The sequence below is a fragment of the Alligator sinensis genome, unplaced genomic scaffold, assembly GCF_000455745.1.
Source record: "Alligator sinensis unplaced genomic scaffold, ASM45574v1 scaffold885_1, whole genome shotgun sequence".
Taxonomy (NCBI): Eukaryota; Metazoa; Chordata; order Crocodylia; family Alligatoridae; genus Alligator; species Alligator sinensis.
This window is the reverse complement of record NW_005842056.1, coordinates 1,001,675-1,025,436: the sequence shown is the minus strand read 5'-3', so window position 1 is coordinate 1,025,436 and position 23,762 is coordinate 1,001,675. Positions and strand designations below refer to the sequence as shown.

General features: G+C 47.8%; 1 protein-coding gene across 1 annotated transcript in view; it reads right to left on the bottom strand.

Moving 5' to 3' along the window:
* VILL (villin like) overlaps positions 1-23,762 on the bottom strand; it is a 49,816-nt gene that overhangs the window by 12,173 nt on the left and 13,881 nt on the right. The window contains exons 3-15 of the mRNA XM_014519625.2: positions 21,401-21,482; positions 16,003-16,077; positions 11,664-11,860; positions 10,977-11,085; positions 9,218-9,328; positions 8,354-8,553; positions 8,156-8,234; positions 6,171-6,269; positions 5,289-5,442; positions 4,308-4,408; positions 3,669-3,806; positions 1,893-2,051; positions 3-142 (exon numbers count right to left, since the gene is read on the bottom strand). Of these exons, the coding sequence (XP_014375111.2) occupies positions 3-142; positions 1,893-2,051; positions 3,669-3,806; positions 4,308-4,408; positions 5,289-5,442; positions 6,171-6,269; positions 8,156-8,234; positions 8,354-8,553; positions 9,218-9,328; positions 10,977-11,085; positions 11,664-11,860; positions 16,003-16,077; positions 21,401-21,482 (1,644 nt within the window). The remainder of the gene's footprint in view (positions 1-2; positions 143-1,892; positions 2,052-3,668; positions 3,807-4,307; positions 4,409-5,288; positions 5,443-6,170; positions 6,270-8,155; positions 8,235-8,353; positions 8,554-9,217; positions 9,329-10,976; positions 11,086-11,663; positions 11,861-16,002; positions 16,078-21,400; positions 21,483-23,762) is intronic.

The following is a 23,762-nucleotide window of genomic DNA, read 5'->3' as shown; positions in this document are numbered from 1 at the left end:
GCAGGAAGACGTCGTTGGAGTTGAGTGAGGAGGCCCGAGCTGGCACCTCGATGGTCTTGGTATTAAACTCATCTGTGCCCCGCACTTGGAAGAGGCGGACTGTGGGTTCAGGCTCGCTCTGTCGACCGCGACTTGTGCCCCCCTTTAAAAAGAGGCAAATTGTACTGTGAGGCGTGATGGGCGATAGATCCAGAAGCCAAGAGTGCTGGTGAGACAGACAGACGTGGCACTCCTGTCCCGTGTGCTGCCTGAGTGAATGGAGGTTTCACAGGCTCAGTCCAAAGTCCAAAACCCCAAAGTTAGCGTGAGCCCTTATAGTCACTGCAGTGGACTTTGGACCAGGCCCCAGAGCTCTGCACCGCCAGCCCACTGCCCAGTTGCTACTGGCAATTGGTGGTAATTCAGGGCCCAGAGTAATACAGGCAAAAGAGGCAGGTTCCAGCCAACTTTGACATGCAGAAGGAAGATGCTGCACTCTCTGTTTCCCATACCTAAGGCAGCACGCAAAATGGTACATTAGAGGCTATAGGTTAATGGGTGTCCTTTCCTAAAATTGAAGCCATTCCTGTTCCCCTTCCCCACCTCACCTCTTGCTGCCTTCATCCCTGTACTGCTGCTGGCTAGAGACTGAGGGAACTGGGCTTATTTAATCTGGAGAAGAGAAGGCTGAGGAGGGATTTAATAGCAGCCTTCAGCTACCTGAAGAGGGGTTGCAAAGAGGACGGAGCTGGGCTGTTCTCGGTGGCAGCAGATGACAGAACAAGGAGCAATGGGCTCAAGTTGCAGCAAGGGAAGTTGAGGCTAGATATTAGGAAAAACTTTCTCACTAGGAGGATAGTAAAACACTGGAAGAGGTTACCCAGAGAGGTGGTGGAAGCTACATCCTTGCAGGTTTTTAAGACTCGGCTAGAAAAGTGCTGGCTGGGATGATCTAGTTGGGGCCGGTCCTGCTTGGAGCAAGGGGTTGCACTAGATGTGACCTCCTGAGGTCCCTTCAACCTGCATTTTCTATGATTCTGTACACTTATTAATTGTTTTAAAGGAAGCCTTTAGCCACAGGCTACAGCATAGACGTGTGAGTTGTCAGATCCAAGTTGTAGCTACATTTGGTCTGAGAATTCTTGCCCAAACAGATTTGGTTTGGGGTTTGTTTGTTTGGGGGGAAAGTGTTTGATAAAACTTCCTACAAAAAAACCCCAAACCAGTCTAGATGAAAAAGAATAACAGTCACATTCCTTTGTCTTGGAACAAAGGAAGAAGAAATATAAAAATGGAAAATGACATTTCAAAAGTTTTTTAAAAATCTGAAATTGATTTCCCCCCCTCTGAATTTCTGTCTTTTTTAAAGCGTTTGGCTCTAAAGTGTCTTTCCTGCCTAGTGCAGGGGGCTGGACCCGATGATGTTGCGAGGTCCCTTCCAGCCCCTGACCATCTATCAATAACGCTTTGTGAATGCAGAATTCAAGACGTAGAAATGTAGACATTTCCCACAAAATGGAAATCCTCACCAGCTGTATTCAAGACCTGCTGATTCCATAGTGATGGGGCCTATGTAGGATCCTGATAGCTCTATTTCTCAGCTTTCCCACAGAAGTAGGAGCAAATCACACTGGGCAGGATTTTCAACTGCACTCAGCCGAGCTCTCCCACTGCATTCAAGTGCTACACCAATGCTGCAGATTTTTTAAAATATCATTCTTCATTTCTGCATGCCTCAGTTTAACCTGCCTGGTTAGACCATTTGTAATGTTTGCACCATAACCTAAGGTTTAGCCACTCAAAGCTCCCATTCTTAAGTGTATCCCAGGACTCTCCATGTGCCATCCCAAACCCTTCCCCTTCCCACAGGTGTTCACTGCCTTCACCTGTTCATAGGTTCAAAGCCCTCTTACCTCATAAATGATCAGAATGCCCTTGAAGATGGCAAGGAAATGGGGCGGCTCCTTGCCCATCGTCACCCGGACCTGCACGGGTTCACCTGCATACTTTCTGTCCAGCTCAATGGCGTTGAGGGCACAGGCTGTGACTTCATCCACAGAGGCATGGCGGCCCTAGGGTCCAAAGAGAGATACCTCGTATCACATTACAGGAGATAAAAGGTCTCATCACACCCTGCCTGTGTAATGGTTGGTCAGCCCCAGGCATTGATCAATTAAGAGCCTGTCTTCGTGAGACTAGTTTTACAACCAGGAATTTTTTAACATAATACATTTGGGCTCTTTTAAATGTTCAGCCTTTTGAATTGCATCCTTAAGTTTTTCTGTTCAATCCAGTGGGATAATAACTTGCTGTACAAAAAAACCAAGCATGAGAACAGAGATTCTCACATTTTTCCATGACTCCGAAAGCTGAGGATTTAAAGGAAAAAAGCATGCGATATCCTGAGGTTTGGTGTACAACTATTGGACTCCGCAGTGCTGAGCGTGCTGGTAAGAGCAGTCCAGAAATGTATCACAGGCTTGATTCTCCCCTCCATTAAATACCATTGTCTTTTGCTCCTGTGCAGCTTTGGACTCCCGCAGTTACCTCTGGTGTGCAGCAGTGTCCAACTGCACACCTGCCTTCACTTGGCATATACATTAATGCAAAGTACAAGGCAGTCGAGAACCAGGTCCCATTTTTGAGAAGTGGAAAGAAAAAGTCATATTTCCACAGAATCCTAGGGTTTGAAGGGAAATTTAGAGCAGGGCTGTCCAACCGGCAGCCCATGAGGGGTTAAGTTGCAGCTCCTGGGCTCCTGCCTGGCTGATGCTCCCCTCTACAGCTCCAAGGGAGCTCTGGCTGGGAAAGCTCAGAGGGAGTCTAGGGCTGCATGGGGTCATGATGCAGTGATGGAGGGGGGGCTGGCAGTGGTAAAGGGTGGGGGCTTGCAGGGGTGTGCAGTATAGCAGTGGGGAGTGAGCACAAGGTGCAGGGGTGGGAGAGGAGGGCCCATGCAGGCATGCACTGAAACAGGGGGGAGGGTGTAGGTACACATTGCAACAGTAAAGCGGGGGCATCTGCATGGTGTGAGGCCTGAGGGTCCCACAGTTGCCCTGGAGGGGTCCACGGGCATGTGTCTGCTGGTGCAGCCCATGGGGCCTCCAGCCCCTGAACGTGTAGAAGCTGGACAGCCCCGATTAGAATAGTCTAGTTCATCGTCCTGCACAGATGGGATCTGCCGGTCTCCAACCATCCTAGTGATACCGCCTCCAACCATGAAATGCATAAACTCTGTGTAGAATGAGGCAGGAGGACACGCCAGGGGACCATCAGGGATCTGGGACAGTGGGGGCATCTCTGCACTTGCAAAGCACAGTGGCTAGAATGGGCTGCAGTGAGGCCCATGCATGCTGCATCCTGAGTGGGTGCCACGTTGCCACCTTACACCCCACTGAACAATACCAATAAGCATAGTCAAGACAAAGGTCTTCTTGGTGCACATCCGTCGCACCACGATGCACCTGCCTGGGGATTCTGCACATCTGGATGTTCTGCTTCACAGCAGGATTCCCTTGGGTGGTTTGGGGGCAGTGCAGACATGGCCTGGGGGGTCCTTGGAAGTGAACACGCTCTTCCAAGAAGAACAGGGGCTCTCTGTCTGTGTGCTAGGGATTTTTTGTATTTTGGGGGGTAGGTATTTCAAATGGACATGCATCAAGCTCAGCGCTTGCTTGGTTTTTACTTACTTGCCACATATAGATAATGTAATGAGGTCTGCCCGATTTCAGGTAGGTGTATAGGACCAGGTAACAGTCACCTCCGTAGAACTGCCCATACATCTTGAGATCCACTGGCCGCATTTCCCGCTCTTCAATCCGCCACACCTACAGAGAAATGCCACAGTGAGGAGCGTGGGATTGTGTTTGTGTGCATGTGTGGGGGTAGGGAGCGAGCGTTCATGTGATAGACACGTATGTGACTGCACTGCAGCCATTTCTCAAACCTGCTGGAGCATAAGCTGGAGTGTCTATGCAAAATGCAACCCTTTGATTCTCTGGTGCTTTATTCTGGTTTTGGCTACGTGATTTCCAGCAAACCTCAGCCTATCTATCATGTTCCCATCTGCCTTACTGGAAAGAAGTGAATGAACTTACTGTCTCCTTTGTCGAGCTAAAATGTCCCTCATCCCCTGACAACAATACACGTGTATTTCAATGTACAATGACTGTTTGAATATCTACAGTTTGCAGGGAGTCGTCGTGCCTCAGGGCACGATGCCACCAGGTCTGTGAAGCAGCTGCTGCCTGTTAAATGGCAGTCTGCTTGGAGATGCCCCAAGAACTGCTTCCTGCGGGTGAGAAAGTTGTCTGGAAAGTGCTTCTCACCTCAACTTTCCCGGAGGCGTCGTCTGCCATTCTCTGTTCAGCAGCCAACTCTGGTCTGGCGTGTAACTGAGCGACATCAAACTTCACCTGATCCACCTTGGCTGCACATGTAACCACAGCAAATGCATACAGCATAAATAATGCACACAGATTCACATATACACACAATTCTTATAGACAGGAGAAAAACCTAGCTTATCATTATTTCAAAACAGTCACGCCATAAGTAAGGAAGCATCTGTTGATTAAGAGCTCAGATATCCTATTGTTTACTACCTAAGATCTGGGTGATAATTGACTTCTGGGACAACATTAGGCAATCATACTGCATTTTCAAAAATGTGAACTTTGATTAGCCGCAATGAGTTCCATTTAAAATGATACTAACCGTAAAAATCCTAACTTTTATACTATACCAAAATTATACTAACCTTAAAAAAAGATTCATGTTTGTTTTCAGGCTGTTTAGCTCCGTTTTAACACGGTTACATTTTCAACGTTCAGCACAAAGAGAGAAAGAAAGAAAATCACAGGGAGATTGCTACCTGTCATTGATAAAAAACATTCACCATCTGTGCAACTAAACCTATTTCGTTCCAGCTTCAACATCTATTGTTGGTCAAATCAATGTTTTCCATGTTGAACCAACAAACTGTAATATTCATCCTAACAGAAGAAAATGTACCAAATTCAGTATAATGACATCGGTACAAATCCAGAATAATTCCACTGATATCAGAGAAGCCTTAGATCTATGCCAGAGTAAATGAGAGCCAAATTTGGTCCAAAATCTACTTATTTGATTTTTAGATTAGATTTAAGAAGATTGAAGATAGAGGTCAAAAGAACAATGTGCAATAAGGATTGGAAACAATCAGTGTGAAAGACGTTCCCTCCCCAAGAAAGCAGACAGCAGCTCCCAATCCACGGCGCTGAAGGGAGACAAAGAACAGTTCTTGGTGGCTCTGGGGAAGGTCTCACCAATTTTGCCAGTAGTGTAGATTTTGCCCAGCCCTTGGCTTTCATCCTTTTCTGTCCACTTCTGGAAGAGCTGCTTGAACATGGCTGACTCTGCGCAATCATTTACCACTTCTATGTTGGTGGTGGCAGGATAGCCCTTGGCTTGGATGAAACCCTAGAGGGATTCCAAAAGGACTTCAGTGAAGACACGCAGAAGTGTGACGACTGGACGGCAGGCGCTGAACCTAGCCCATACTCCAAAGACCCTCAGCTTGACTCATTTATAAGATTTCAAAATTGTTTTTGAAGTGTAATTCAGCAGGCCCAGAAACCTTGTACTAGAGGCTATGAGTCTGGGAAGGCACTCACACATGGGACTTGGGTTAACAGACTGAGTTTTTACAGGCTACGTTTTCCTGTGGTCTTTGCTTCTACCTACTGACTCAAGTGAAAACTGCACGCTGTCCTGCCCACAACGTTTTGACCCTGGATTAGCTGACTCAAGTAAAGAATGGACCTTCTTGCCCTAGGGTGAAAGATCAAACCCTACATCTGTAGGATACTTTGCAAATCTCAACTCCCTATTCTTGTTTAGGACTTACTCCTAAATGAACTGAAGTCAATGAAAAGACTTGTTGACTGCAGCAGACCTGGGATTGGGCCCTGAGGCATCTAAATAAGCAGCCTGTTTTCCATAGGGGCCAAGCTCCCAAAAGTTCCCTGTGACTTCATGCAAGCAACATAATGTTGGCTTTAGCCCATTCTTCCTGAATTGTCTATTCAGTTATCACACGAGAAAACAAGCCAGCTCCTGCTGATCGTTGCTCAACTGTGATCATCAGTGAAACCTGGGCCAGTTTTTAGTTACTCTCCTTAGCAGATTGTTTGAAACAGAGGGCTTACCAGAGCTCGGTTGAAGGCTTGTTTCTTTTCCTCTTTGGTGGAGTCTGTTCCTCTCCAAACATAGATCTTAAAACCTCCTTGGTCTAAAATGTGACAGTCCTGAAGCAAAACAGAGCAAACAGATTAAATACTCCAGTTAGGCAAGGCTCTTTCCTCCTTACCAAGCTGTCCTTTGATCTTTGATGTAGACTAGAAAATGTTGGACCCATTTTCCAGTGAGGGTGCAAAGGTAGCTGCAATATTAATGGAAAGTGGGGAGGATGCTTCCTGGTCTAGACACAGCGGTAATAGCACACTACAGCATCTGACCTCTCTTTTTCTGTGCAACTCAAGGATCACGTCATGGAAGCCAGAGGCGTCGCGCTGGAATAGAAGCAACGCGCCATTGTGGCTGCAGAACCAGTTTATGTTTGGCCATGGTTAGTCTGCATGATGCTATCCTGAAGTCCTGGCAGACTTGTAGCATCATGGCATTATAGCATGCAACAGGGACTTTGCATCTACGCTGAAAAGATGAGCGTTGGACTATTCAAAGGGGAAAAAGTGATTAAGAGAGAAAAGCCTTGTCATTTCTATAGAGGTGACACGTCCAGAGCATGGTGCCCTGCCACCCTTACTGTGGCCTTTGCTTTCCACACTGGCTGCAAAGGGCTGGGGAAAGAACGCTCCTTATGCAACCTAAATAGAGGAGCCGGTGGCAGCTGACTCCCCCACAGGAGACTACGCATGTTGTAACAGCCTGGTTTCTGCTGGAAGGAATAAGTTGGAATAAAGTTTCTATCATCTTTAGCCAGAACTTCCCACCTATACATGAAGAGGAGGCTATTCACATAAATAGGTTTGAAGCACATCCAAGTATGTCAGAACGATGGACTGGAAGGGCCTTGCAGGGTCACAGACTTATAGAAAAGCAGAGCTGGAAGAGACCTCCAGAGGTCATCTAGTCCAAACCCCATCAAACCTAGTCCCCTGCTATCTCAGACAGCATATGGTTCCTTATCAAGCCCCTTTGTCAAACTAGGGTCCTTGCCCCCACTGCTGCTATTAGGAGCCTGTTCCACAACCTCATTGCCCTGAGAGTTAGACACCTTCTTCTAATTGCAAACCTAATTTTCCTGTGGTCATATCATCTCAATTTTTTTTTCTTCACAGTTCCATCATAGCCACTGCCAAGGGCTCATAATCTTGGGCTGTGAGGCAGGTTATGCCATCCCTCACAGCTGCATCCATCTACTGTCAATGATTAGCCATCAAGGAATGGGTGGGCAATCTTGGACAAGGGTGGCTCCAGCCTGTTCCCATTAAAGACGCTGGCTAGCTTGCAATACAGAAGCTCCCAGCTCTTTGCAAAGGGCCCAGACATGACATGCTTGCATGGATGCCAATAAAGTACACTCTTACACTGATGCAAACAGAGCAGATGAACAATGCATAGCCCTACACTGGTATAACTTATTAGACTCCATGTAGAGTTACCTGAAAAATTTCAGGGGAAATGACTTAGGCATTGTCTGTGCTTTTATCCTCGGGTATCCCTTTGGCTCAATGAAATGGGTTACTACCAGCTCCTCCCTCTCAGTAGCAAGATAGTATAAAAGCACCTACTTCAGCAGCTTCCCCGGGAGAATGGGTTGTCTGTCTGCTCTGGACATCAGTGCCACTCACACCAGCGTACAAAAATAATGTAACTAACCACATTATAAATGTTTGCACATGACCCAAAACCTGGGTTTCCCGTGGCCTGCTGCTCAGATTGTGTCATGGCAGGAAAGGCAAGTGGAGGGATGGAAGAAAGATGGTTTGGACAGGCTAAAATCCATGAAGGCTGTGCTACTGTATCTTCATGACTGCACCGTCATACCACCTCCAGGCCCCAAGCAAGGATCAAGGCTCCACTGGGCATGTGCTATACACACAAGGGGACGGTCCCTGCCCCAGAAACTTTATGACTGTCACACCCTCCGCACAGCCCAAGCGTCTCTCACCTCATGACGGAGGAGGTCTTGCGTCAGGGGCCGGGTGGCGATTTCCTGCACCACCAAATCGTTGTCCTTCTCGTAGACACTAGAGGAGGTAACGAGCAGAGTGAAGAGTCACAGAGACCTGGGCAAGAAAGGATTCTCTGCTTGGGAGAGCCACATGCAGCCTCCAAGCTTGGGCTCGGGGGCCTACTGCAGACTTACTGGTAGAGCCGGACGTTGGCCTTCTGCAGCTCGTCCGCTTTCATGTCCGGGGTGGCGCTCCGGAGCTCCCCGCGCCTCTCCCCCAGCACGGTTTTCATGATCTGCATGAGGTCCGGGGAATCCTTCTCGTTGTCAATGATGCCGATCTGGGCACGGCCACCTCTCTCACCATCCCTAATGCTACGAGCCAGAGCCATTCCCTAGGAGACAATCATCTGGTTTTAAGTCCAATGAAAAGGCTCCTCTTCGGTCTCAGGGGCTGTCAGATCAGGGACACAGTCAGGACTTCAGCATCTCAGTCCAATTCACTATTGTGGGACGAGCTGTCTGGTTGGGATATGCAGGCACAAGGTGGAAACACGGACCTGAGGCACCTGAATTACAGCTCTCATCATACACCAAGGTGGTATTTCCAAATGCTTCAGCCATGAAGTAACAGCTCACCTCATGCTGCCCACATTGGACTTGCCCTCTCTAATGTAGATAAGGATCCTGCACCTGGTGGCATTTCTAGCTTTCTGTCATACAGCCGGAGCGATGCATGGGCAGCTTAAGGCACAGACCCTCAAAGGCACGAACTCCCTAACTCACATTTCCATCTATTGCAATGGGAGTTTGGAGACCTGTGCCAAGGTGACATGTTTTTGCAACTATTTAGTTGGTCTACTAAAGGATATCACCTCCCCAAGAGCTCTGATTACTTTAGCCCTCTACCTGGGTTTTCTCTGCTTATGAATGCTTCGTTAGTGTTAGGCCAGTGGACTGGCTACTTTGCAAACCTCATTGTTCATTGTTTCTCTCCATTTTTTTCTTCAAGCTTTGAAAACACCCCAAATAAACCCAAGGGGAGAGGTTGTAACTGACCCTGGACTTCTCAGCGTTGTTGCATTCGGGCCCATTCCACTGGATCAGCACCTTGCCAAGGTCCAGCAGGAAGACATCCCCCCTGTTGAAACTGTCCCAAGACAGATCCACCTGTAACAAGAGACCAAAACAGCTGGTGTTAGCAGGGAACAAGGAGAGACATAGAAAACCGACTTCTGGGGAAAAAGCTGTGGGCAGAAACAATGTGTTCATTTTTCTATGCAAATTCCATCACTATCAGCGATGCTGTTTTTCATGTATGAAACGAATGGGAAACGCAACTTGGGGGGTTTTTAGATCTGAAGGAGACTGTGTCTGATGAAGGCATTTGCATGTCCTTCTTCTGAAACGTCTTGTTCTTACATAGCTTTTTGATAACGGCTGCAACTTCTGTGAAGGGCTTTGTGAAGGGATATGTGATTGGCTGGACCTCATGGTCATTACCTTCTTTCAAAAAAACTGCACGATTGGCTGGACCTCATGGTCATTACCTTCTGGCAAAAAAACTGCCCCCCCTGAGGCTCTCAAGCCATGAAGGAAGGTCCTTTGAGCAGAGATGGTTAGAGCAGGCAATTTCAGGACAAACAGAAAGGCCTTGGCCCCTGTCCCAAGAGATGGTAATCCAAGGTTTCGATCCTGCATCGAGCAGTGCACAGGACTTTGTGAGGTCCCACCGAAGTCTGAGGGTACACCAACATGGGACAAGGCAGCTGGATGCGATGCACTAGCTCGCATGTTGGAGTACAAGGCAGCACTGTACAGAGATATCTAAGCCAGCTCTTGTAGCTAGAAGCAGTAAGCCCCATTAGCATGGTGCTGGGCCCAGACTCATGCACATGGCTATGAATGTGGTTGAACTGCCTTTGGGTCTTGAGCAGTGTGTGCAGAGCTAGCTCTTCCTGGCACTGCCTGGAACTGTACGGACACACACAGACCAGAAGCGTGTCAAACTTAGCACATGTTGTTCCTGGATTAGGGTCTAATGTTTGGGTTAATGTGATGATAGGGGGAAGGGAAGACATAACAGGGGCCACAGCAATATAATGATGTGATGCCCTAGGCTGGATGCACTGCTTGTCTTGGTAATCCAATGAGAAGATGTTCAAAAGACAACACAAAATAATCATTATCCTATTAGGTTGATATATGGTGCCCTCCTATAATAAATAGTACAATATTTATTATATCAATAAATATTATGAAATACCTCAATCTGTAGCAGCCGCTTGGGAATTAGTGTGAAATGCATGAAAATCCCAACAGTTTTCATCCAGCTCCTACTTAGAAGGCCAACCCAATACCTGGCTCGGTTTGGATCGTGTTAAGAAATCCTTGACTTCGAATGAGAATAACAAGCCTGCCAGCTATTCCCACTAATAACATTGTAAATCCATTGTCTTTGGCAGAATTATTCCCAATTTACAGCAGTGTACAAGACAGGAAAAAATCAGGATCTGCATTTGCCAGGACTTGTTCCTGATCTCACATGAAGTATGAGCAGCAACACTGCTGAGATTTAAGGGCCATATGGTTGAGTGGTTCAGCATTAGCTTTGGTGGAACCGGGGTGACCCAAGTAAAGATATGGCCTTCTTGAGTTACCTGGGTGTAAAACCGGAGTAAGCCAGATCCAGATCTAACCCAGATTTTCTCTAGAGGTAACTCCACATGAAAGGACCAGTCCTAATATCAACCAACTGCACTGGGCACAGGCAGCTCATCTCAGGTGATCTGCAAGAACGAAGTACACTTGTACTTACCTCTGTGGCTGATACATGCTTCTTCCCCTTGACCTGAAGGAGGCGTTTGACGTTGTACACATTGGTCTCCACATGCTTGAATCCTGAAGCTACCCCACCCCTCTTGTAACTATTGTGAGGAAGGGAATGGAGAGGGTCAGAATTAGAGGTGTTCAAGAAAAGCATCCTCTTCCAAAAGAAAAATTAAAGGTTTTAATGAAAAAAAAAATCAGACATATTTCAGCCAAAAGCCCAAAATGTGGTGTGGGAAATGCTGCCACAATCTCCCCTACCGGCCCGACTCCCTGGTAGATCTCCATCTACCACGATGCTCCCTGGTTTTCCCTATTGCCTAATAAGAGTTGCCTTGAATCTGGTGGATTTATTAGTAGTCTTGATTTATAATAGCCTGAGACCAGAATTGCACCCCTGATGCTGACTTTGATTTACAAGGCTCTGAATGGTGCATTTACTGGCTCTCTAAGAGGAGAATCAGGGTTTTCGAGTTCAGGTCTCGGTACCAAGGGCTGTCCCTCAGGTCATCCAGATGTGAATGGATACCAGGTTACTTGGGCTGGCAGAGCCAGATGTGGTACCAGTCGCATCACTCCATTGTGAGCTGCTGGTCATCTCAGCTCAGGGGATCTTCTGACTCTTCATTATGATTTTTAATGACATGTTTCCCTGAATAGGAATTGTGCCACTCACATGATGCCTTTTCGGAAATAGCTCTTGAAGGTTTCCGACTCATAGCCCTGCACTTCCCGGTGCTGCACTGGGCTTCCCCCAAGTTGGCTGTCCATCTGGGTGACGTATAAGGCTGCAGCACCCTGCTCATCCTGAGAGGAATCCTTGCCGATCCAAAAGTGTAGGTCGGTGGTGAAACCATTGGAGGTTTTCTTGTTCTTGAGAAGACAAGAAGGGAGTTAAGAGGAGCTCAGAGGTGAAGTTGAAGGGGCTGGGAGAGTGCAGAGTGGGACAGTGCAAATACCCTTAGGCCTGTAGTCCAGGAACAAAAATGGATTGATGTCTGCAGTGTTATTTAGTGAACTGGCATAAACAAGAGAGAGTTAGATCATGGAGCGCTTACGCCGAGAAAATCTCATTAGTATCAGGGTAATTATGCCAGAACAAGGCACTTAGAAACCCAAGTGTCCTCCATGCAAAACTCAGCATGGGGTCAACCTATTCGTGTAGAGCCTTGTACTAGACGACGAAGCCCCTAGGAAGTGTGGCTTGACTTCCAGTGGAACAGGAGCAGTCCCTCAATGAACTCTCTGAGGACTTGATTCAGGAAAGCACTTAGTAGGACTTAAGCCCAGGCTTAAAGATAAGCATGTACTTAAGGGTTACCTACCTGAGGTGTTTGTATAGTCCTTGTTAAAGACAATCATTAAACACCTTTGATTTTTTAATGTATCACTTAACTTCTGGCAGCTAATGAAGTGCTATCATTCCCAGTTTCCTAAAGCACCAAGACTTGCTTGACTTGGGTCAACAGTGAAATCTTTGTTGAGAGCCAGTCAACAATTTTCAAAAATTCAACAATTTTTGGCTTAGAAAAATGTTCAAAATGAAACATTTAGACCTTAGAGCCAGGATTCTCAACCAGGGTGCCACAGCACCCTGGGGTGCCTTGAGCTCCTTTCAAGGGTGCCACACAACGTTAGTAATATTAGGTGTGCAAACGTGATTCGTAAGATAAACCCAGAGATTTCTAAAAGGGTCTGCAGTGTTAAAAGCATGCGGACCTCCAGCAGTCTCCAACTTTGTTCAAACAAGAATTGTTCTGGGATTTTTCTGTAGTCAAAAAACAGGTGAAAACTAAGAGCTGACATTTTCTGAAGGGTGCCTCAAGTCTAGTGAGGGATGAGTCTAACGAGGGATGCCTTGAGTCGAAAAATGTTGACAGCTAGTGCCCTAGAATAGAAATTTTCAAAAATTGTTTAATTTTGTATTAGAATTGATCATGATGAAAATATAAGAAACCAAATTTTTAAAAAAATGCTGTGGTTAAGGTGTCTTGATTGGATTTTTCTCCCTTTTCTTTTTGTGGAAAACACTGGGATCCCATTCTTATTTAGAAGGGGAAAATATTCAACCCATCAGTGTCCCACAAAATCAGTGGCATAACCAGGCTGGGGTAACGGGGACAGATGCCCTGGGCACCAACTTCAGGGGCGGTGGAAAAACCCAGCTGCCATCACTGCTGCACAACTGTGTTACTGATGGCAACGGGACGTCGCTGGTGCCCTGTGCGTGGCAGCTGCCCCAAGTGCCTGGCTGTGTCCCTACACCGCTGCACAGAATAGAGACACTGTTTTCTGACCCAGTCTAATCACCAGGATACAGTCTTTGATTACATCTTTGCATGCTGGTTTTTTCCATAGGACTCAGCCTCTCTGAGTGCCAGGTGGGAGAATTAAGGGTGCATGGATATTTATAAATTCAGATGTGTCGTAACTGTTGTGTGCTTGATTTTGCAACCTCAGTGACTTTTGTTCAACCGATGGGGTGCAAGGCGTGCGGTGCGGTGCCAACCTACAGAATAAAGAGTACCCGCCTTGCCACCGGAGAATTAACACAAAATGCATGTGAATTCCTGCTACTTTGAGCACATGCCTACCACCAACCAGCCTACGTGCATTTGTGGTTTACACACCGCCTATTGTAATTCATATTATCGTAGCAAAGCCTGTTCGCTGAGTAAGAAAGGCCGAGTCATCTGAAAACAGGTGTGCTTATGATTTCAAGCCTGGTGCCAGATATTTTTCACCACCTCCCGCGATAAGGCCTGCCACCCCCCGAGGAAGATAAAAAAACTCATTTTATAAAACAGATTTGACACTAAATTCTGTTTATCTGTTTTGTACTCTGATACCACCGTGATAAGCACTAGTAGGAGGGCCTGAAGACGGTGAAACCTAATGCCTTTAAATGCAGCTGATTTAATTTGCAATAAAATCCTTCAATTTGAAGCCAGTTTTGAAAGAAGATCAGTCCTCCAGTAATCTGTGCCTGAATAGCTGACAGTCTAGATACGAGACCCAGCCCAGAGAGGATATTACTACCGTACTTTCTCCAGGTGGGCAAGAGAGGTCCAGGGAAATGATGGGCTTTCCTCTGTGGGGAAGCTACTGGGAAGTATGCTGGCATGAGAGCTTCAGTGCAATAACAGCTACACCACACTGACTCCCGGTGCGGATGCATTTCTGCAACACTAAATTTGCCTGAGTGCAGCTTAGCTTAACCTGTCTCCAAAGTGCACTTTAATATTGCTGTGCACAGAATAAGGATGTTCGAAGGGTAAGCTAGCCCAAAATACTTGTTCCAACCTTTCTCCCTATACAGAGAAGCCCAAGGTGACCCGTCCGAGGTCACAGAGACCATCGGCGCCCTGTGTCAGCGTGGAGCTGAACCCTAGAGCCACAGCGCGGGAAACAGGTTTCCCATTGTGGCATTGTTTTTCTTCTCTCCAGATTTCAAAACATGCCCGCTGTCTTCTCAGGATGAAATCAAGATATTTTTTCCAGGTGAAAAAGCTGAGAGAGAGACACGGCCGAGCAGCTTGTGTGACAGCCAAAATTGCAAGGAGAGGGTTCAGCTTGGACAAGCTGGTGTTTGCTGACGAAGAAGTCACGCCACCAACTTCATCTCAATGAGATGATCTGAGACTCGTGCCTTGACAGCACAGACTTTCCACTACACCGAGTTTCCAGGGAAGTGGCCGTGAGTCAGGATAAATGGTCTGACTGCATTGTTCAGAGGCACGGGGCCTGCATGCCTGTCCCAGGACGCACAGTGGTGCCCAGGACTGCAGCAATGCCTACGAGAGGGAGGGAACCCCGGGCCTCCCCTGATGTTTCACAGGATCTTGTAGGAGCCGCCCAGTGAGTCACCGAGCAGCTGGGAGGCTATATTCAGGCCGTGCCTACTGTGGAAAATGAGGCTTGTCTCAGCATAAACAAGCTGATTCTCAGCTGTGAAGAAAAGGGGAAAAAAAGTTTCCACAGAACAAGCCGTCTTCCAGGGAATAAGCACCTTTGTTGCAGCTCTGCCTTCTTTATCATGCAGAACATGCAAGAACGCTGCTCCGGGCTGTAAAATCAGGCTCTCAGTAGGATGGTGCTTATGGAGATAAAAGACTTTCAGGGTACTAACGAGTCTTTAACATGCCACCCCCCCTTCTTTCTGCCTGACTTCAGACTAACGTGGCCACCACCTCTCTCCAAAGTTTACAGGGGCAGCAGCGGATCTCGAGTGGGTGCAACTGCAGCCCTCTTGGATTCCCGCTCCATGCAAAGTTAAAACCAACTGCCTGGCAGTGGCTGCAGCATTTCTATTCAGGCAGCCCTGCAGGATTCAATTGACTTCATGGCTCATAATCTCCCCGATCCCTTCTAAACTCTGCAGTCCACAGGTGTTAACGACCCTCTCTCCTCTGCCAGTGCTCTGGACTTCCACTAATCAAGATACCCTTTCTTCTGCAATTCTGCACTTTGTTAGCTGCTCTGGATCACAGAGCTCCCATTTCACAGCCGTGCAGACTTGTTAACTCTAGCTAAAAATATCATTAACTCAGGAGAACATCAGCTCAGGTATGGATATAACTTCCAGTGAAGCACTGCACTGTCAACAAGCTCAAGATGGTTAGGTTTTGTTTGATGAATCTGAAAGGGATGCTCGTTTAATTCTAATGACAACAGGACTAAAGAAACAACAGCTTTTGATTAGGCGTGCCTCATTTGTTGTGCTTTGTTTTTATACATAATGTAAGATACAGCAAATTAATGGATAGTCCAATAAAATTATATTTATTTTTCCTTTGATCTTAAACTGAACAATACAGCCTTAGGCCCCTAGCATATTAGTAAAGCTTCTAGCTTCTTTTTACCTAGATAAAAACGCGTGTTGCTATGTGTAATGATACGCCAGACCGTCTGCACCCCACTTTTCAAAATCCTACATCCGCCCATGCACAGGGGTTTGATGAAATAGTGCAGAGCTGGTCACCCGCACGACACTGGTCTATGTTCTCAGTACTTACATGTAATATGATGTAACAGTCCCCTTCAAAAAATGTCCCATAAGCCTTTTCCGGAAGAGGAACCATTTTCATTTTCTGCAAGAAAATAGGACAGGCCAGCGGTCAAAACAACATGCGTGTGGAAAGCATCTGGCTGTCATCCAGCCATGGTAACAAACGTGGCATCCCTTTCTTCCTGTAGGATAATAAGCACAGCTTAAACCTAGGAAGTGTGAAAAGCAAAATCCAGGCCCCACTGAAGTCAACAGATTAGTCATTGCCTCTAATGGAGCCAGGATTCTTCCTCCAGTGCCCAAGACCCTTGATGAAGGCTTTTCAGAGCATGAGCATCAGTCCAGGGGAAATCACATCAGCCCTGTTCCCCCCCATCCTTATCTGTCCACTTTAATGGCAAGCTTTGGGGAGCAGGGCTTGTCTCTCGCTGTCTGTCCGGTCAGTGTCCGACACAGTCAGGTCTTTGCTCATAAATAAAAGTAAAACATGATAACAAAAGGACTGTGAATCACTGGAACCAGCGTTCGGTAATGTCACACCTCCCATTCGGTGATCTATCGACAGTAGTAGGTCTTCTGCTGCCTCCTGCTCAGGCGCTCCAAAGCCCATTGAAACGAGTGGGAAGACTCTACCATAATTCATGTGGCTCTGGCTCAAGTTGCTAGTCCTGTAACTCGAAGGAGAAAGGCTCACACATTTAGCATTGCTGGGTTCGAATTCCAACCAGGTTTTTGGCCTAAACCACGCTGGCAATAGCAAAGGCTTCATCTGTGGCATTTGATCGCTAGGGTGTTTAGTAGGGCCATGGCGTTTGATTGCTAGAGGACGGGTGTTTAGTAGGGTCGTGCTTGGGAGGTCACACATCTTCTCATGGAGGTTAGAGGAGCTTTCCAGGCTTTCCTCAAGCCCGTGCTGAGTTTTCCACTCCACCTTTAACAAGAATGCAAAACCAGGCAAAGCCAATGAGATCAAATAAGGCCCAGTAATGTGCAGCTTGTGACTCAGTTGGTATTTGCAGAAGCACGTACTTGGGCTAGCCCTGATACTGAATGGGTGTGGGCAGACATGGACAATGAAGTCCTCACACACTGCACACCGGGTACACAATGACATATTACTGTAATTTCCCAAGGCAAATGTTCTGGTTTGGGTTGTTCTTGTAGCAGGGCTTTCACTGGCAGCTGCTAGAAATGCTATGATTAGTGTGCGAGCACTTTCACGGGGAAGGAAGCCTAGAATAAGTGGCTTCTTTAAGCTAGAGGAGAGAGGCCTAAAAAGAAGGCGGTGATTACAAGTTAGTCAGACACATTTGTGTTAGAAATAAGGCGCAGATTTTTTAACTGAGGTCAATTTGCTTTTAGAACAAATGACCATGGGAAGTAATGGATTCCCCGTCTCTTGGTGTCTTCAGACCAAGACAGGCTTTAGTTAAACAAGCTACAGAGTCTAATCCAGGTCTAGTGGAGGAATGGTGTGATGTGGGAAGTCAGATCAGATGAACTAGTGCTCCCTTCTACCTATAAAATTTGAAGCTTTAGACAACCACAAAGGGGACAAAGCCAGGATGGACAAGTATCTGAAGGACAAAGGGGAATTCCTGAGGCAGACTCAGGATGAAGTTCAGAGAAGGAAGGATTTGGGGTGAACATCCCCAAATTCTCCTTCCATGATCCTTTTCACCATGGCAGCGCATTCCCCAAGGAAATGGTAGAGACTCCACTGGTTGGGACTTTTGACATAAAAAAGAATGAAGATGCACTGTCAGGACAATCTTGTATTGGCAAGTGGTGGTGCGGGGGGGGTGAGCTAGGTGACTTAGTAGGCTTTATTTCTTCTCTGCAATCTAGATCCCTAATTGTGTGGGCAATGCTAATAATAGATTCATAGATGTTAGGGTCAGAAGGGACCTCAATAGATCATCGAGTCCGACCCCCTGCATAAGCAGGAAAGAGGGCTGGGTCTAGGTGAGCCCAGCTAGATACTCGTCTAACCTCCTCTTGAAGACCCCCAGGGTAGGGGGGGAGAGCACCACCTCCCTTGGGAGCCCGTTCCAGACCTTGGCCACTCGAACTGTGAAGAAGTTCTTCCTAATGTCCAATCTAAATCTGCTCTCTGCTAGCTTGTGGCCATTATTTCTTGTAACCCCCGGGGGTGCCTTGGTGAATAAATACTCACCAATTCCCTTCTGTGCCCCCGTGATGAACTTATAGGCAGCCACAAGGTCGCCTCTCAACCTTCACTTGCGGAGGCTGAATAGATCTAGTTTCTCTAGTCTCTCCTCGTAAGGCTTGGTCTGTAGGCCCTTAGCCATATGAGTGGCCCTTCTCTGGACCCTCTCCAGGTTATCCACATCCTTCTTGACGTGTGGCGCCCAGAATTGCACGCAGTACTCCAACTGCGGTCTGACCAGCGCCCGATAGAGGGGAAGTATCACCTCCTCAGACCTATTCGTCGTGCATCTGCTGATGCACGATAAAGTGCCATTGGCTTTTCTGATGGCTTCGTCACACTGCCGACTCATGTTCATCTTGGAGTTCACTAGGACTCCCAGATCCCTTTCCACTTCCATGCTACCCAGCAGGTCATTCCCTAGGCTGTAGGTGTGCTGGACATTTTTCCTCCCTAGGTGCAGCACTTTGCATTTCTCCTTGTTGAACTGCATTCTGTTGTTTTCTGCCCACTTGTCCAACTTGTCCAGGTCTGCTTGCAGCTGTTCCCTGCCCTCCGGCGTGTCCACATCTCCCCATAGCTTTGTGTCATCTGCAAACTTGGACAGAGTACATTTCACTCCCTCGTCCAAGTCGCTGATGAAGACATTAAAGAGTATCGGTCCAAGGACCGAGCCCTGCGGGACCCCACTGCCCACACCCTTCCAGGTCGAAGCCGATCCATCCACCACGACTCTCTGGGTGCGACACTCCAGCCAATTCGCCACCCACCGGATGATCACAGGTTGTATAAGAGGAATTCTACCAGGGGAGATTATGAGCATCCTAAGGGCTGGGGGTCAGAAGAGGCAAAAGACAGATAAATGTGTGCACATATATCAAAACAATAGAGACACATCCTGCCCTGGGTCCCTCCAGAGCCCAGCACCTCTCTGGCAATATCATCTGCAGGTCAGAAGGAGATGGTCCATCATGCCCTGCATTTGCCTGGGAACGGCCGACTCTGCCTGTAGGGTGGCATTTTAACAAGCAGTCCAAAACTTCAGGAACGCTTTCCAGTTCTTCAAAGCCCTTTGTTAGGTAAGCACTGCTTATGTGCAATGAAGGGACACCACAGAAAACAGTTCAGACCGCTGGTACCCTTGCTGTCCCGTCCCCTTCTTTGGATCTCATGCTCCATTTGGCACATATGGAGTTAACAAGACATCCCAACACAATGTGTGTGTTTGGGATTGGCTCTCCACACACACACCCACACGCACACACACACACCCCTCTGTGGGCCTGAGCTGAGCAGCCGCGCAGGTTCCCAGGGCACCGCAGTTATCTGGAATTCAAGCCATACATGTTTCAGATGGCCTGACTGGTTTCCCCACATGCCAGCGTATCCCGTGTACTTATAATCATGGCTTTTCTTGTAAACAGCTTGACACAATATTTAACAAAAAGAAAGGAAAATGGCAGTGACTTCTGCATTATTCAGATGTTACCACCTTTCAGCAGAACCCTCTTCTGTGAGGACTGGATCAAGCCAGGCGCTGACCTTGCTCAGAAGTGAACACGGACAAGGCCACCGGACTTACTGCAGCGGCTCACTCTGGGCGACCCACCAAGGTGCACTCAAAGAGGGGAAGCAAAGGGAATAAGAGCAAGTACAGCATGGGAGTGTCTCCATTAGATAAACTAGTAGCTGTTGGGCAGCCAGAGCTGGCACCAGGGCATTCACATTAGGCCTGTGCAAAGCGGCAAGTATTCAATTCTGATTTGGCCGATTTGGAGGGACAGTAATTCGATTTGGTGATTCGAGTCACTGTCCCGATTTGATTAGGCCAAATTGGATTTAAAGATTTGGCGCCAATTCCGAGATTCTGCCATAGGGTACACAGGTTTCCCTTGCATAAAGCCAACCCACTATATAACAGTTAGGGACAGGTTCCCAAGGCGGTGAGGGAGGGAGGGAGAGAGGGAGGGAGTAAGGCTGGGACTAGGGAAGGGGTGGGGGGAGGGGAGCCATTCCCAGGCCTGCAGCCCATGCCAGCTGCCTGCACCGTGCTCCGCCTGCCCCCATTCACCCCAGCTCCTAGGCTGTGCCATGCCATGATGCAGGCAGCTGGTGCTGGCTGCTCCTGGAGCCACTGCAGCAGGGGCTGGGGGGACTGGAAGCAAGCAGAGCCCCGGGCAGCACAGGATCCAATGCAGCTTGTCCACACTCCCCCCGGCCTCTGCTGCAGTGGCTCCGGCCCACGGGCCGCATTTTGCCCACCCCTGTCCTATGTGCTCTGCAGATCAAAGATGGTCTCCTTCTTCAGGGACAGAACTGGGACCTTGGATAGCTAGACCTAAATCCTAACTTTTTGACTAAAGAAAAATACTAGAGCAATTCTTCTGTTAGAAAGAAACTCAGAAAGACCACAAGAAGTCAGAAGGTTTTTAACACCATGTGGATTCCTATTAGAAATCTCTCGGTTTATCTTGTGAATCATGTTTGCACGTCCAACAGTGCGCGGCACCCTTGAGATGATCTCAGGGTACCCCAGCTGCTGCAGCGCCCTGGCTGAGGATCACTGATTCAGATGGTAGGCAGCTGAGTACAGAGATCATCTGTTACTATGTGCAGGAGCATCACTCTGAACAGTAAGTGCCCTGGGGACTACCCAAATAAAACAACTTCACTCCCATCACCTACCATCTCTAGTCCAGTGATTGCCAACTAGGGTACCTTAGCACCCTAGAGTGTCATAAGACCCTTTTAAGGATGCCATGGGGTGCTGTGCAATATTAGGACTGTTAGGTATGCAAACACCTAGATAAGGTTCACAAGATAAACCCAGAGATTTCAAGTAGGAATCCACAGTGTTAAAAACAATTCTGAGCTGTTGTGGTCTTTCTGAGTTCTTTGCAACAGAAGAATAACTCTAGTATTTTTCTGTAGTCAAGAAATGAGTGAAAACTAAGAGCTGGCATTTTGCAAGGGGCACCTTGAGTCTAAAAATGTTGAGAACCACTGATCTAGTCACAACTATTCTTGCTTTACATAGGAAAGCTGAGCAGTAAAATATTGTTGAAAGCCACATAAGGGAATGGGGCAAAACTGGGAATAGAAGTTGGGGTGCCTGATTTCCATTCTTGCTGTGACAGCTACAGAGCCATCCTGTCTCCTGCACAGCTTTCATTGCATTGATTTCTTGTCACCCAGAAGCACATGCACAGGTGGGGAATGTATCCTTGCATTGTACCTCAATGATCCATATCTGCAGCCCCAGCTTTCCCTCGATTGGTGGGAGTGCTGCGTCAGCATCCGTCATTCTGCTGGTGGAACTGGAGGAGAGAGACAAAAAGGGGAGAATAAATAAGTGGGTAAAGTTTGGTCAAACTCGAGGTCAAATGACAGTGAGGTGCATCTGCTTAGATTCACTCCTAAGAATGAAATCCCTGTAGACTTCTGCTGCATTTATGGGTTACATCTGCAAGGGTAGGATGCTCCCACTCTGGTTTGTTACCATCTTGCATTGGGTTTGAGCACCAGAAAGAGCTCAATGAGATGCCAGGCAGAGGAGTCTGGAGCTGGAAGCTGGTCCTTCGACACCCTGCTGGCTTTCTGCGTGTGCTACATGGTGTGGCAGAGCAGAACTGGCTGTTTGCCTGGAATCCCAGCCCTGATTTTTCACCCACCCAAGTTTCTTTTCCACGTGCAGCACAGAACACCCCTACATAAAACACCCTCTGTTCCAGAAGGTGTTCAGGCTACATAGATGGGATTCACTTAATCAACCAGACACATGCAGCTCCTTTTTTGGGGGGTAGAACTCAATAGCCAATCATTGTTTCATATCATTACATAGTAATTTAAAGCCAGGAAGTGCCAAGGGATGCATAAACCAATGAGCTCTACAGGGAAATGTAGGCAAAATGCAATTTAATCAGGGTGCTAGGGCTGACACTCGTAATCTATATTTTGAGCAACAGACCTTTGCTACAACAGTGACACATTGATGTCATCACTGTGACTGCTCCTCCTCACAGCTGCACAGAGACAGCAGAGATCCCTACTACTACCATCCAGAGGAAAGCCTCCCTCCGTAGAGGATCTACGACATGCAGGTGACCAGTTCTTAATCTAGGCAGGAGACGGTGGTAGTAGACACAGGCACCAGCAAGCTCATTGCAGTCATTTACAGGCCAAATGTTCCCATCCACTCTCTCCCCAGTTAAGGTGCCAGGGTGCAGCAGCTGAGGGCAAGACACGATTTACTGGCTTTTATTTGTTTCATTAACGCACCAAGCCAATTCTTCCTCTCTCGCCCCATTTGTGTTGAGTTATGACAAAATTAACTATGATACTTGGGCCGAGAAAAAAACAATACTTGGATTGCATTTTATTGTCTGCCTGCTTTCCTCCCAAACGAAAGACCTGCTTTGACTAGAGCCAGCCAGCCCTGCCCCTCGCATGCTTCCTGTTTTTTTCTTGAGCCGTGTGTATTTATATGTTGGAGGGCAGCATATTATTGTGGAGCATAAAGTTGGCCAAGTCTCAGACCTGTCCCATAGCCAGGCAAAATAAGAGATGAAAACAACACAATAACTCCATTAAACCCACAGCCTAATGCAATGAATGAAGCTTCATCCTAGAAGAAAAACCAGAGGCAAAGGGTAGCCTGCAAGAAGCAGCAGTTGTTATCTGTATTACAGTGGCAGAAGTTGTGGTAGGAGCTGTGCACAGGCATGGGAAGAGAGACTCCTGGTCTACACTGAAGAGGCAGAGAGCTCTGTCATGCAGCTGAGGCAATGAGTCCTGACCTCCTGCACCTACTTTTAAACCCCAGAGGTGGGGCACGAAGGATGTCCTAGGAGCACCCCAAGCTACCACTGGAAACCCAGGTCTCAAGCATGGCAGCATGAGCCCCTCTCAGAGCAACTTCACCACTTCATTCCCAAGATGGCCATACCCAGAACAAGTGGACAGGGCTTATTTCCTCAGAGGCAGGACCAAGTTCCCGGCCGGTGCAGTACGAACATACTCAGGGAGCCTGCCGTTGCAATAGGGGCACAGGAGCTGCCAGAGTGGAGCACACCGCAGGTCCATCAAGACCAGGGCCCTGTCTTGGCAGTGGACAGCACTAAGCTGTATCCAGAGGGCCTTCGAGCAGTGCCCTGTGCCAGCTGACTGACAGCTGTCCGCAACCTCTCTCAGCCTGTCCCCGCAGGGAGCAACACGGATGCAAAGGAGTGTTTTGTTTGGAGCAGGCTGGCATTTGGAGGTTTATTGTGAGTGTGCGATGCATTGAAGGAGCAAGAGATGCCATAAGCAGATGCAGGGCAATCTGCCCCTTTGGAAAATCTCCCTCTAACCCGGTGCTTTCCAAAATGGTCCTTAGTATGACCCAATCTGCCCCTTTGGAAAATCTCCCTCTAACCAAAATTGGACCATTCCCAAAATGGTCCTTAGTGTGACCTCATTTTCTCTGGCCATGCTGCAATGGCGAGGTGCCACCCGCCCACCCAGCAGCAGCAGCAGTGGCACTGTGGAGTTGGCCGTCTGCTGCTGCCAGCCAGGCAGGGAGTGCCTCGCCATGGTGGCGCAGCCAGCCCCGGGCGCCC